The 13414-nt window shown below is 69.8% G+C and overlaps 1 protein-coding gene across 1 annotated transcript; it reads left to right on the top strand.

Annotated features, from left to right (window-relative positions):
• Positions 1–701: 701 nt before the first annotated feature.
• On the top strand, positions 702–11963 carry LOC311176858 (proton-coupled amino acid transporter 2-like; the record flags this gene model as incomplete). Its single annotated transcript, XM_084242498.1, has 10 exons — positions 702–871; positions 2646–2736; positions 3161–3249; positions 3641–3736; positions 5814–5898; positions 7834–8052; positions 8138–8236; positions 8829–8995; positions 9562–9731; positions 11692–11963. 10 exons carry the CDS (start codon positions 702–704, stop codon positions 11961–11963), a joined length of 1458 nt encoding a protein of 485 aa, XP_084098624.1.
• Positions 11964–13414: the final 1451 nt, after the last annotated feature.

The following is a 13414-nucleotide window of genomic DNA, read 5'->3' on the forward strand; positions in this document are numbered from 1 at the left end:
CCCAGAGGCATAGGAGGGGGCAGAGGTGAGAGTGAGAGGGAGCAGGGAGTGGGCGAGTGACCTTTAGTCCACCCCAAGGAAGGGGGGTGCCCAGCACACCTCCCAGCAGGCTGGCTGACCCCAGGGCAGTGCAGGACAGTGTGGGTGGGGACTGACACCCCCAGGCAGTGCAGGGTGGGGGACAGTGTGGAGGGGAGATGGGAAAGCAGAGGTGGGGGCAGCGGGGGTGGGACAGCAGGGGTGGGCAGTGGGGGGGGGGCAGCGGGCTTGGGGGGCAGCAGGGGTGGGGGGCTCTTGGAGACAGACATGGGGCTGGTCTGGCCTGATCCGGGCCCGGGTCCCTGCTGTCTCTCTCCAGCGGTGCCGCCGCGGGCAGGAGCCTGGCCCCAGACCTCCTTTCTTCCCTGTTTAATTTATGGGGCGGAATGAGAGGACACAGGTGAAACCCCCAGCGGCGCGTCCTTCGGCAAAGTGCCCCCTTAATGCTCGTGGTCAAAGGGCCAGAGCAGGCGCTGCTGTCCCCGCAGGGTGGTGCGAGGCCAATCAGGGTGGGGACTCCTCCCCAGCCCTCCCCAGCTGCTCGGGCCAGTCCTCCCTGGGGGCGGGGGGCGGGGCCTCCCACATGCTATTTGGCTCTGGGGCACCTGCAGCGCTCACCTCCCTCCCGGCCGCCTCTCCCCAGCCCTGTCCGCGGAGCAGTCATGTCCGAGGCCGAGAATGCTGCGGGGTCCCCCGGAGCCACGGCCCTTGCGCTGGGCCCCCTGGCCGCTGCCGGGGGAGGCGGGCCGCGGAGTCCGGAGCCCGGGGCCTCGGAGAGAAGCGCCTCGGAGGGGCAGGAGCCACGGGGCTCTGGCAAGACCAAGGGCATCACGTGAGTGTCCCTCCAGCCGCCCAGCGGGCAGCTGCTGTCCACGCCAGGCTGTGCGTGTGACCCCCGCCCGCTGCAGACGGGCCGGGGAGACAGCCGTGCGGGCGGGAGTGGGCTGCCAGGAGCCCCTGTGGGCTGCGGTCCCGCCCGACGCGGCTGCCAGTCCTGGCCCTGAAGTCCAGCTCACCTGTGGGAGGGGCAGACCCCGACCTCTGGTCGGCGAGGGGGGCCTGAGCCTGGGCCTCGGTGGCTCCGGCGCCGCCGGCTCCTGGGGCGGGAGACACTGCAGGAGGCGCGGGAGGAAGCCTGTCCTGTCCTCCCCGCCAGGGGGGCCGTGGGCTCGGGAGTGTTGAAACCCTGGTCGGGGGTGTCAGCTGAGGAGGGCCAGCCGGGAGCCGTGTCCTCCCACGGGGGAGGGGTCTGCTGCCCGTGGGGGGGCGGTCGGCCGCCAGGACGGAGGGCACCTGCCTGCAAGTCTCCGCCGCTCCTTCCCTCCCTAAGCCTCAGCCTCCCCGCTGCAGGCAGGGACAGCGGGCAGCGCAGAGCGAGGGGCAGGAGGGGCGCGGAGGCGACCGCGACCGCAGGGAGGTGTGCGGGGAGGGGCCGCAGCCCCCGCCCTGCCCTGCCCTGCGGGGCGACCGCTGGAGGCAGTGTGGCTGCCTTGGAATCGGAATCCTGGCCTCCGGGCCGGGCGCTGGCCGCGGCAGTGGGGCATTTCTCAATCCCCGGGAGCCCCTGGGGACAGACGGGTGAGTGTCCCGAGCTGACACGGCTCGATGGCCGCCTTGGAATCAGGGAAGTAGCCGGGAGAGGCGAGGCCGGGCGGGTCCGGCTGGGAGTCGTCTGTCGCCTGGTTCCGAGTTCCGCCCGGCTGCCTCAGTTTCTCCTCTGTGAAGTGACTGTTCGCTGCCCCCGTGGTGGCCAAGCAGCACCTCTAAGCCGCGGCCGGGACCACCCGACGGGCACGCGCCAAGGTCCCCCGGGCCGTCCCTGCCTCCGGCCCGACCACACGGCCCCCGCCCGCTGTGCCCTGAAGTCGGCCGGGCGACTCAGACTCGGCTCTGATTTTCTAAGACCTTTGGTCAGAAATCAGCAGTGACCCGCGGACCCTTCGTCCTGTAAAACCAGCCCGCGGTGGAGGCCGTGGGGTGCCGGGTCCGTGGTGCTGAAGCCCCAGCCGGGGAGCCCCCCATGTTCTCTTGACCCCTTAACCAGACAGAGCAGGGGTCTGGGTTGACATGAAGGAAGCAGCTCTGGGCGGCGCTTCCAGAACACCCCCAGCGCTGGCCCTGCCTCGCCCAGCCCAGCCCTGGCCACGGCCTCCGCTGCACCCTGGCCCGAAGGCCCTCCCGGGGCTTCTGAGCGGTGAGCCATGCCGCCTGGCCGGGCAGCGGGCGGCACAGCGGGCTTCGGCTTAAGCGGGCCGGCCCGCCCCACACCGGACTCTGGGGGCCTGGCTCTGTGGGGGCGGACAGTCCTCTGACCGTCCCCGGGCCGCGGCCTCTTCTCTGGAAGGCACAGGCTCTCGGGACCGACCTCCCCGTGCCCCCGGCACAGGGCCCCGCACGGCCTGCCCCATGCCAGCGCTGCTGTGACAGCGTCGGGTGCCAGCGGCAGGGGCTGGGCTGCTCTGGGCTCCCTGGATGGCTGGTCGCCCTGCAGGGAGCCTTGGTGCCTGGGGGCCAGGGCCTGCCCTGCTCCCCAGCTGAGCTCGGGCCCCGCCTCCCAGGAGGGGGTGGCGCTGCCCGCCCCCACCCTCCCTCCCCTCTCTGCCTAGGGAGTTCCAGGCCCTGGTGCATCTGCTGAAAAGCAACATCGGCACAGGCATCCTGGGGCTGCCTCTGGCCATGAGGAACGCCGGCGTCCTGGTAAGGGGGCGCCTGCCACAGTTGGGGGGTCCCGTCCATGCTGGGGGGTGCCCCAAGGTCAGGGCTCGGAGTCCAGACGCCCCGCCTGGGTCCTGGCTCGGCATGGATTTTGGCAGGTCTCCTGTCCACTGGGCCTCAGTTTCCCCCCCCCTTGTGGGGTGCAGGGCTGGACTTGGGCTCCAGAGGGCCCGGGTCTCCTGGAGGAGCCTTTGGGGGGGCAGAGGGGCAGTGGTTTGGAGGCTGGCTGCCACGCCTCGCCCCGGGGTGGCTTCTGTGGAGTGCCGCCTGGGCGTCAGCCGCAAGGAACAGCCGTGCTTCCGGGGGCTTGCCGACCAGGCGGGTGTAGAGCTTGCTGCGTCCTGCATGACCCCTGCCGCCGTGTCCCTCCCGCCGGGACTCACAGCGACCTGCTCTCCCCACCCAGCTGGGCCCGCTGAGCCTGCTGGCCATGGGCTTCCTCTCCTGCCACTGCATGCACATCCTAGTCAGGTGTGCCCGGCACTTCTGCCACAGGTGAGGACCCACACCCCGCCTCCCTGCCTTGAATGCGTTCTCAGGGGCACCCCAGACCACCCTACACCCCATCAGGGCTCACATCTCCGATTTCTCCTGCAAGACCAAGAGAAAGGGAACGGCGCTGGGGGCGGGGGCCAGAGCGGAGGCCGGGCACACCTGCCTGGCCCACCTGTACAGGGAGCAGAGCCCTCACCCCCGGCACCGCCTCTGGAAGGTGGTGGGCACCGCAGGAGGCGTGGTTGCCACCCTCCAGAAGCAAACGCCCCCGGACAGGTGATCCAACAAGGCCCAAGACGGGACGGGGAGCCAGCCACTCCGCGCCCGCCCCGCCGCGCCCCTGCACCTGCTGGCCGCCACGCTCCCCCATAACTGCACGCTTTCTCCGCAGATTCAACAAGCCCTTCCTGGACTACGGGGACACGGTGCAGCACGGCCTGGAGGCCAGTCCCAGCGCCTGGCTGCGCAGCCACGCACACTGGGGAAGGTGCTGCCCGCTTGTGGGGGTGGTGCAGGGCGCTGCTGCCCGGAGGCCACGCAGGCTGGGGCTCCGCCTGGAGGGCTGCTGGGGTGTGAGCCTAGCCCTGCTGCGTTTGCCTCAGGAACAGGGAGCTCCTTCCTCACTCCCGACTTGAACGTCACTCTCGCTCTGTGGAGCCGCCCTGGTCCAGGCCTCGGCACGGGGCCCTGGACGCACCACGGCGACGGGCAGGCGCTTAGCCAGGAGGCAAGACTTAGCTGGCTGGGGTCACTGCCCGCCGCTAGTGCGGGGGGAGGGGGGAGAGTGGCCAGCGCGGGCCGTGGACACGGGGCCTCCTGGTCAGACAGCCGAGGGGCTCCTGGCCCTGGGAGCGATCCAGAGAAGCGGCGGAGGTGCTCGCGCGGGCTCGGCGCCCGGCCTCTGCTGCGGCGGACAGTCCTCTGGCCGTCCCCGGGCCGCGGCCTCTTCCCTGGAAGGCACAGGCTCTGGGGATCCACCTCCCGGTGCCCCCCGCACGGCCTGCCCCAAAACCCCCGAGTAGGGGTTCTGGAGAGGGGAAACGACCAGGAGGGGGCGGCAGAGCCCCGGGCATCCGGGCAGAGACGGCAGCTGCCGGCCAGGGCTCAGGGAGCAGGTGCTGCGGGCAGCAGGGCGGGAGGAATGGGCTGCACCACGGCCAGCTCCGGGAGGGCAGCAGAAGGGTGGGGGCGGGAGCTGGGCGGCCAGGGGCAGCGGAGGCAGTGGGCACGGCGCCATGAACGGGCTGGGACAGGCCGGGGCAGGGGAAGGCACCGTGCGGCAGATTCTAAGCGGGGCTCGGCTGCTGACCGGTGCGGCCCTTCCCGCTGCAGACACAGAACTGAAGGCGGGTCGGGCAGCTGAGCGAGGAGGGGCAGTGGACAGCAGGCCTGGGGGGCAGAAGCCCCGGCCCCCTCGACGCTCCCCATGACAAGAGGCCCCCTCAGCCCCGGCCCTCAACTCCAGCCCTCACCTGTGCTGTGTGTTACCTGCCTTCTCCCTCCTGCGCTCCGCCTCGCCTGTTGGGTGGCTCTGGAGCTGTGACACCCCAACTTGGCAGCTCGGGGGCCCACCCAGCAGGCCCTGCAGGGCCCAGCACCCACTCAACCACATTCAGTTCCCAGGGGGGCCGAGCAGAGCCCCCGCCCTCACAGTAGCTGGAACCTCGCTCCACCCTGAAATGCGGTCACAGAACTTCGCCCCCAAAATAACAAAATTAGGGACCGAAGCTCCCGCCCCCAGCAGCCCAGCTCTTGGGCAGCCTCGGCCACCTCGGAAGCGCCACGGACGGGTCTCTGGACGGCCACTCCTCACTGGGCCCTGCATGCTCCTCCGGTCATGGGCCTCTCTGCCCACAGGCCCCGGGGTCTCTTGCCGGGTCCTCAAAGGCTGCCAGGGCCCCTCCCGGCCCCGGACGCTCGGAGCAGCAGCCCCTCTTCCCAGAGGCTCCCTCCCCGGCCCCGCGGCCTCTGGGCCAGGCTCTGCATACGCTCAGTCTCCTTCTCCCCAAACGGCGGGTCCTGGGCTCGAGCCGCCTCCCCTGCTGTCCCCTTGCTGTCTGGGCCCAGGGGCCTGAGCCCACTCGTCTCCCCGCAGCTGCCCCGGCTCCCTCCACGCACCCCTCGGCGGCACTCAGGCCTGCCGCTGCCACTGCCTCACCCCCCCACCCAGGCCGCTGAGCCCGCACCCCACTGCCCGTCCTCCTGTCTCCTCCTCAGGGGGTGTCCACTCAGCTCTGTTTTTCTAGAAGGCTCTCTGGCCCCCCGCGGGGTGTCTGGGCGCGTGGGCCCAGCACGGTGTCTGGCCGCACCTGCTGGGGTGTCAGTGACTGCCAAGAGGGACACCCAGCCCAGGGCCCTGGGACAGGAATGCCGCGGGGGCGGTGGGAGGCTCAGCAGGAAGAGTCTCACACTGCAGCCAGGGTGTGCCTCCAGGTGGCTGGGAAACTCTTGTGAAAACAGCTACTGTTAGGGCCTCTTTACTGCCATTGTTAGCTGTGGGCAGGGCTGAGGTGGGGCCACCCCGCCTGCCCGAGGCTCTCCCTGCCTAACTCTCCTCTCCCCAGGCACCTGGTGGTCTTCTTCCTCATCGTGACCCAGCTGGGCTTCTGCTGTGTCTACGTTGTGTTTCTGGCCGATAATTTAAAACAGGTAGAGTGTTCTAGAAAGGGAGGAAGTGGGCACGACAGGAGCGTCCCCTCCAGCTGCGGGTCAGATCGCTCCTGCCCGTGGGTGCCCGTCCCGAGGGCCCGGCAAAGGAAGGTGTGAGGGGCTGCAGGGGGCCGGACGCTCTGCCTTGCCCCCGCCAGCCCCCGCCCCTGCCCAGGCCTGTCCTCAGGGCCGGCTCTGGGAGGCCCTGGTTCTGCCAAAGTCCTGGCTCAGGGCTCGTGGGGGGCACCTGCTCTGGCACCTGCTCCCGTCTGCTGACCTGAGGAGCCGAGGCCCGAGCCCTGGTCTGGACCAGACGCCGCCCTGCAGGGGGCGGAGCAGCGGCCATCGCGGCCATCCTCAGCCGGGCACGCGCGCCCTACACGGCCGCTCCTTAGGACGCGCCTTCTGCTGCATGAGACCAGAAATCTGGACACTGATAACTATAGAAAGAAGGGGCGCCCGGCGCGCGAGGCTGAGTGGCCCGGGTGCAGCGTCCCGACCTGCCTCGCTCGGCTCCTGTGACCTTCTCGGGCAGGTCTGTGGTGAAGGTCACAGCGCCAAGGTCAGAAGCGCGCGTGTGCCCCAGAGTTCAGTTCTTAGCACCGAGCCCCGGGTCGGCCTCAGAGCAGAACCGCGTTACTGTTAGTCCACGGCGATGGGCAGCGGCCAGGCCCTGCGGGCCTCCTGCAATGCCCTCCCAGAGCAGGAGGCGACGGCCCACCCCACGCTCGGGGTCTCTGCTACTGCGCCTCGGCCTGCAGCACACCCTCCGAAGGCGTCTACACCCTCCTTAGAGTGGAGTGACTGGGTCATTGTTTGAGGGCACATAAAACGCACGGCCCAGTTGGTTGCACCAAAACCCAGCTGAGTCCCAGCATTGCCCCTGGAAGCCCACAGGCGCCAACTCTGGGGCGGGGCTCAGCCGGGCACCGACACACACCCGTGCAGCAGCAAGGTGGTATTTTGGGGCCGGGGTCGGACACCACTAACAATGCCCAGAGAAGGGGACAGAGCAGGGCGGGGAGGCTGCTGAGGCCTCCCTGGGGTCTTCGGCCATGGCCCTGGGCGCAGGGAGGGTCCCAGCCCCGGGAGACGAGGTGGGTGGGCGGGATCTGTGGGCTGGGAGCAGACGCTCCAGGCAGTGGCCCTGCAGGAGGCCCGAAGGCCGGGGTCACCCCCTCGTGGTGAGCAGGCAGAGAGGCTGGGACTCCTCGGGCCTGGGGCTGACTGAGGCAGAGCCGCCGGCCGGCCGGCGCTGCTGTTCCGGTGTGAGGGGCTGCAGGGGGCCGGACACTCTGCCTTTCCCCTGCTTTTCCCCCCACTGCCCGCTCAGCCCCGGCTGCCCCTCTATGCCCCTATATCCCGAACCCCCTGGTGGGGATTCCAGCGGTGGGGGCTGTCTCCTGACAGGGCTGTGCTCCAGGAGGAGGAGGACACGCAACAGGGAGGGAGGGGATTTTGGGTGGAAGCGAGAGAAAGATTCTGGGGAACTTAAAGAGAAAGCAGGTTTGGTGGGGAATGTGGGCTGACTCTCAGAATGACAGCGAGAGCTTGAAACCTGCAAGCACAGAAGAGGAACAGACTGGGGACGGGGCGCCCAGGGGTGGGGGCGGCCGGGGGGCGGGGACGGGGCTGCCGGAGCCCATGGGGCGAGCATGGATGTGTCTGGTCTGGCTCTGCTCTCATGTCAGGCCCCGGAGGGGGTGCCCGCTGAGGCCCAGGCTGGCCTCCTTCCCCGTGACCCCCACACCCCCAACCCAGCGTGTTGGGGTGCACGCTTACCAGGCAGGGCCGGGACGCCAGGCCGGGCGGGCCCAGCCAATGGGCAGTGCTCAGGTCCAGGGAGACCTACCTGCTGCGCCCCAGCCCCCCACGTAGGCTCCTGGGCCGGCCCGAGCCTCCCACGGCTGAGTGCCCACCTGTCCCCCCACGCAGGTCGTGGAGGAGGCCAACAGCACCACCAGCGATTGCCAAGCCAACGCCACGGTGGTCCTCACGCCCACCATGGACTCGCGGCTCTACATGCTGGCCTTCCTGCCCTGCCTGGTGCTGCTGTGCTTCTTCCGCAACCTGCGCGTCCTGTCTGCCCTCTCCCTGCTGGCCAACGCCAGCATGCTGGTCAGCCTGGTCATCCTCACCCAGTACATCGTGCAGGTGAGCGTGGTCTGGCCGGCCCCGGGCGCCCGAGGGTGGTGGCGGTCAGGGGCGGCGATAGCCAGTCCTGTCCCGCTCTCCGCAGGGCATCCCGGACCCCAGCCGGCTGCCCCTGGTGGGGAGCTGGACGACCTACCCGCTCTTCTTCGGGACCGCCGTCTTCTCCTACGAGAGCATCGGCCTGGTGAGCTGCCGGGCGGGCGGCCGCAGCCGGGCCTGGCCCGCGGGAGGGGTGACGCAGAGGGTCATTCTTGTCTGTGTGGTGGGGCGAGGCCCAGGCTGGGGGCTCCGGCCATGTGCTGGGGCCCGGGTGTCCGTGACGAGGGACCGTGGGGGCCTGCAGCCCCTTAACCCATTATCTGGACACCCAAGCTGACCCCCCAGTGTCCCGCAGCCGAGGGCGGATCTCCTGTGTCTCCTGAGGCCCTTGCTGCCCTGGGCGTCCAGGCTGTGCTGGCCACAGCTGGCCTTTGCTTTCATGGCGATGGTGGCAAAATTACTCCAACATGGAGTTCACGTCTCTGAAACGCGTTGCCCGGTGGCTTTAAAGACGTTCACGCTCTGCGGGTCATTCCCACCCCCGCCCACCCCCAGGTCCCCCTCGGCCCCCCACAACTGGGCCCCTCCCCGTGGGCAGCGTGTCCTGAAGGCTCACGGGTGGGGAGGGTCAGGTGCCCTCTGGAGAGGCTGCCGCCGGCCACGGTCGCTGGGCCGCTCCGCCTGCTGCCCGGCCACTGCCCTCTCCGCGCTCACGCCGTCCCCCGCGCTGGCCCCAGGTCCTGCCTCTGGAGAACAAGATGGAGGACGCCCGCCGCTTCCCGGCCATCCTGTCGGTGGGGATGCTCATCGTCACCGTGGTCTACGCCCTGGTCGCCACGCTGGGCTACGTGCGCTTCGGGGAGGACGTCAGGGCCAGCATCACCCTGAACCTGCCCAGCTGCTGGTAACGGGCCTGGGCCGCGGGGAGCAGGGTGTGGGCCACGGGGCCAGGCCCCCCCGGGGCGCTGGTGTCCTCCCTCGCACACCCACCCGCGTGCTCGCCACGGGAGGCCTGTCTGTCTGAGGGTCACACGCACCCTAGTTCTCCTAAAGGGGTGCCTTTCCCCCCACACACACGGGCACACCAGTGCCTGTGCACACACACCTGCTCACACATCTGCTGACACAGACCCCGCTAAGTGGAGGCAGGCCTGGGCACCCCAGGGCCCCCGCCCTCAGCCCCAGCCCTGCAGCCCCCTCCAGGCCTCCGCCCCCTAGAGGGGCCCTACCCCTGAGGCAGGCGGAGGGTGTGAGGCTGGAGCCCAGGGCACTGGGGGCCCCAAGGCTGCACAGGCTCCCTGGCGGGCCTGGCCTCAGGCTGTGCCTGAAATCTGGGAGGGCGCCCCGGCAGACCTGGCGGGCCCAGGGTGCTGCGTCCCGCAACCACGGCCTCTCAGCGGCCCCGCCTGGGCTGGGGGTGGCCGGGCTCCGGAGGTGTCTGAGCGGGGCTGAGGCCTGTGTGTGCCGCAGGCTGTACCAGTCGGTCAAGCTGCTGTACGTGCTGGGCATCCTGTGCTCCTACCCCCTGCCCTTCTACGTCCCGGCCGAGATTGTCGTCCCCTTCGCCGTGTCCCGTGTGTCCAAGCGCTGGAAGCTGCCGCTGGACCTGTCCGTCCGCCTGGCCATGGTCTGCCTGACCGGTGAGTGGGTGCTTGGGGCCACGGGCGTGTCTCTGGCTGACCAGCACCAGCGGCTGGAGGGTGGCGCGGGGCCTGAGAGCAGCGTGAGGGTGCGTGTCCTCCAGGCCCAGCTGGGGCCGGGCTCTGCTGCTGACCACTTGTCCAAACGCATGGAACAGTCAGGCCCGAGTGCAGGGGTCCAGCTGGCCGCCCGCCCGCAGCAGGCCTGACGACGTCAGCGCTGCCCTGTGTCCCGGGCAGAGCCCTTGAGTCCATCCGTCCGCGTGCTGGACTCGGGCGCCGCGGGGGTGCTCAGCAGCTGGGGCTGTGACTGGCCCAAGCTCACAACAGGCAGCCAGGCGGGAGCCAGGCGCAATGACCGGGACGAGCTCATCCACTCCAGCCCTAGCCCAGGGCCGCCCTGCAGGCGTGATGGAGAGCAGACGCCCGGCGAGAGCAGTGGCCGCGAGCGTGGGGCTGGGCCTCCCTGTCCGCACCCAGGCCCACGTCTAGGGCGCCTTCCCACGCTCCGCGAAGGCCGGGGGGCGGCAGTGGAGGGTCTGCGGGTCTCGGGCCGCACTCCCCGCTGCAGTGCCCTGGGTGTCCCGGCAGCCGCGCCGTCCCCTGCAGCTGTCCCCTGGCCTCGGCTGGCCTCTCCCCCAGGCCCCGGGCTCCGGCCCAGGCCGCCTTCTCTGGGTCTTTTAGCCGAGACAGAGGGTGCGCAGACGCCCAGCCAGTGTGAGACCAGCGTCCTGCGGCTGTGATGAGCGATTCAGCGCAATCATCTGAGTCTCACTGACCTGGACGCAGTGTCCAGTGGACACGCTGACTTTCTCAGTCCCGTGTCGTTTCCAGCGGCGCACGCAGAACGTCAGACCCCAGAGCCAGGGGCCTGCCCTGGGTGGGGTGGGGGGGATCCCGGGTCCTGGAGCCTGGACTCCGACGGCGGGTGTGCGGAGCCCATGCCAGGGCGAGCCGATCAAGGAGAGCAGAGACCGCTCGTCTGAGGCCTTGAAAGAATCAGCTCTCAGACGCGGCCCTGCCGGGGGGCTGTGCCCTACACACAAAGTCCCCTGCCAGAGACACGAGACCGTGGGGGGCTGCAGCGCCCGGCCCTCCCGCCCGCCGAGCCCCTCCACCCTGGCAGGGGCGTCTGCTCTTTCTTGGCTGACCAGTAAAATTTTCCATCAGGTAAAATCAAAAATAGGCAAAAGCTGCAAACACTCAGAATCCTCCCCTCTTAGTGTCTGTCCAGCAGGACAGCACTGGAGGGGCCGGCCGACTTGCTCGCACACGGCCAGCCCGACCGGGCAGCGGGCGATGGCGTGTGGCCGCAGAGGGCCCGCCCCGAGCCGGGGTCTCTGAATTCTGTCTGTTTCTCGGGGAGAGATGTCAACAGCACAGTGCCCGCGACCGGGAGGACCTTCGCTGTGGAAAATGTGGGACTTGCAGCCGGGGACGTAACGACTGTTTCAGGCCAAAAATGTCTGCGCGCGCAGCAGGGGGTGAGGGCACCTTACCCAGACCCCTCGTGACGCCGGGGGTGGCCGGCCCCACAGCACCCTCAGGGACGCGCCCCAGAATCGGTCTTGACGTGCGGACACGTTCTCCCCGCGGCTCCTTCCGCCCCATCCCCCACGAAGCGGGGCCCGGGCCCTCTCTGTGCTCCTTTCCCCGAGGGTGTCCAGTCCTACAGGAGCCCGTCCGTCCTCCCGTTAGAGCCCGTCAGAGGCATCCGCCCGCCCCGGCCGGGGCCTCATGGGGGGGGGAGCTTGGCGGAGTCGGGGGAGCACGTCTGAAAGAGGAAGGAGCCACATCCCCCACGCAGCCTCCTGCCAGGCCCGGGGCGAGGGGTTTCAGTTTCTCGACGGAACTGGTGGTGCGAGGGCCGGGAGCTTCCGCGCGTTAAGAAAAGGATTTTAGGAACAAGCCCAGGAGCTCAGCTCGCACGGACGACCCACCCGCCCGTCCTCTCCCACAGGCGTCCTGGCCATCCTCATCCCCCGCCTGGACCTGGTCCTCTCCCTGGTGGGCTCCGTGAGCAGCAGCGCCCTGGCCCTCATCATCCCGCCCCTGCTGGAGATCGCCACCTACTACTCCGAGGGCCTGAGCCCGCTGGTCATCGCCAAGGACGCCCTGATCAGCGTGCTGGGCTTCCTGGGCTTTGTGGTGGGCACCTACCAGGCGCTGTATGAGCTGGCCATGCCAGGCGGTGCCCCCGCCCATGCCAACTCCACCGCTGTTGTCCAGTGAGGAGGGCCCATCCCGCCCCACCATCCCGGCCAGCGCGGCCCAGGCCTCAGATGCGTGGCCTCCCCTGGGCAGTCCCGGTGGGTGAAAAGCCAGGACTCGCAGGTGCAGACAGTGACGCCGCTGTGCTGCTTACTCCTCGCCGCCCCCTCCAGCCTCACTGGCCGCCCCTTCCCGAGGCCTGCCTCCGCCCACTTCTTGGCAAATCCGCACAGATGTCACCCCGCAGCGTGCGGGTGTGCGCATGTGTGTGCGGGTGTGTGCATGTGCACAGGTGTGGGTGTGCGGGCGTGTGCGGGCGTGTGGCACTTGTAGCCGCTGCAGGGATGGCCGCACCCGGGATGGCTCCACCCAGGTGGAGCCGCGGGGATGCAGTGGACAGCCGTGCCCCCGTGGGGCTGCTCCGAGGAGGAGACCTCCTGGGCGAGACAACACAGGCCACAGGACACGGCAGGCCGGAGGGGCTGGGAGCACAATGCAACCTGGCGAGGGATGGCTGGTGCCCACGGGGCAGAGGGTGGCAAGGACACTGGCTACCCGAGTCCCCACCAGCACACCCAGCTGCCTTCTGCGTGCCAAGCCGCCCAGGGTCCTGGGAGCCACTTGGGCCTCGTGGTGGTGACTTCACAGCCCCTTCCGGCCAGGCCGGGTCTGCGTCTCCACCCTTGGGTCTGGTCCCACCTGGTAATGCAGAGCCTGGGGGACAGCAGACCCTGGGAGGGGCCACCCCCTGCTGTCCCTGGAGCCTCGATCTCAAGGCAGCAGCTGGGCACCCTCGGGTGAGAGGCCACACAAGGGGCTTCCCAGCTGGGCCGTCCCCCCTGCCCGGCCTTCCAGCGACAGGCTCAGGGGTGCTCCCCGGCCCCAGCCACCCTGGTCTGGCTGGCCCAGGCCACAGCACTGCCCGTGAGCCGCCGCGCCGTGAGAAGCAATAAACGCTGTGTCCCATGGTGTGGGGTCCCGCGCAGCTGCGTGTCACTCTGAGGGAGGCGCGCCAGGGAGACAGAACCCCCCACCCCAGAGGAGGGCCAAGGAGGGCCCACCAGGCCAAGCCACCACCGAGGGCCCCTTGGAGCTGCTGGGCCAGACGGCCCCGCTCCCAGAAAGAGCCCAGCTGAGTGCCAGGACAGGTGCCCGGCGCCCTCGTCAGTCTTGCCCCCAGCCGGTCAGCTGGGGTTTGGTCTTGGGGTGGAGAAGCCGGCGCGGCCCTGGCATGACCGAGGACGGGGCGCTGGCACCTCAGACATGGGGCTGAGTGTGAGAACCGGCCGAGGACGGCCCCTGCGCCCCGCTTCCCCCCCTAACACCAGGATTACAGCGTCTTCAGCTGCTGGGTTGCTGTGAGCCGAGGGTCACAGACGCCCGCCGGGCGCAGCAAGCAGGACGCGTGCGCAGAGGCCAGAGTGCTGCCGTTGGTGGCCATTCAGAACCGAGCCAGAGCCAGGCCCACCAGC

The sequence above is a fragment of the Talpa europaea genome (genome assembly GCF_964194135.1).
Source record: "Talpa europaea genome assembly, chromosome: 9".
NCBI lineage: Eukaryota > Metazoa > Chordata > Mammalia > Eulipotyphla > Talpidae > Talpa > Talpa europaea.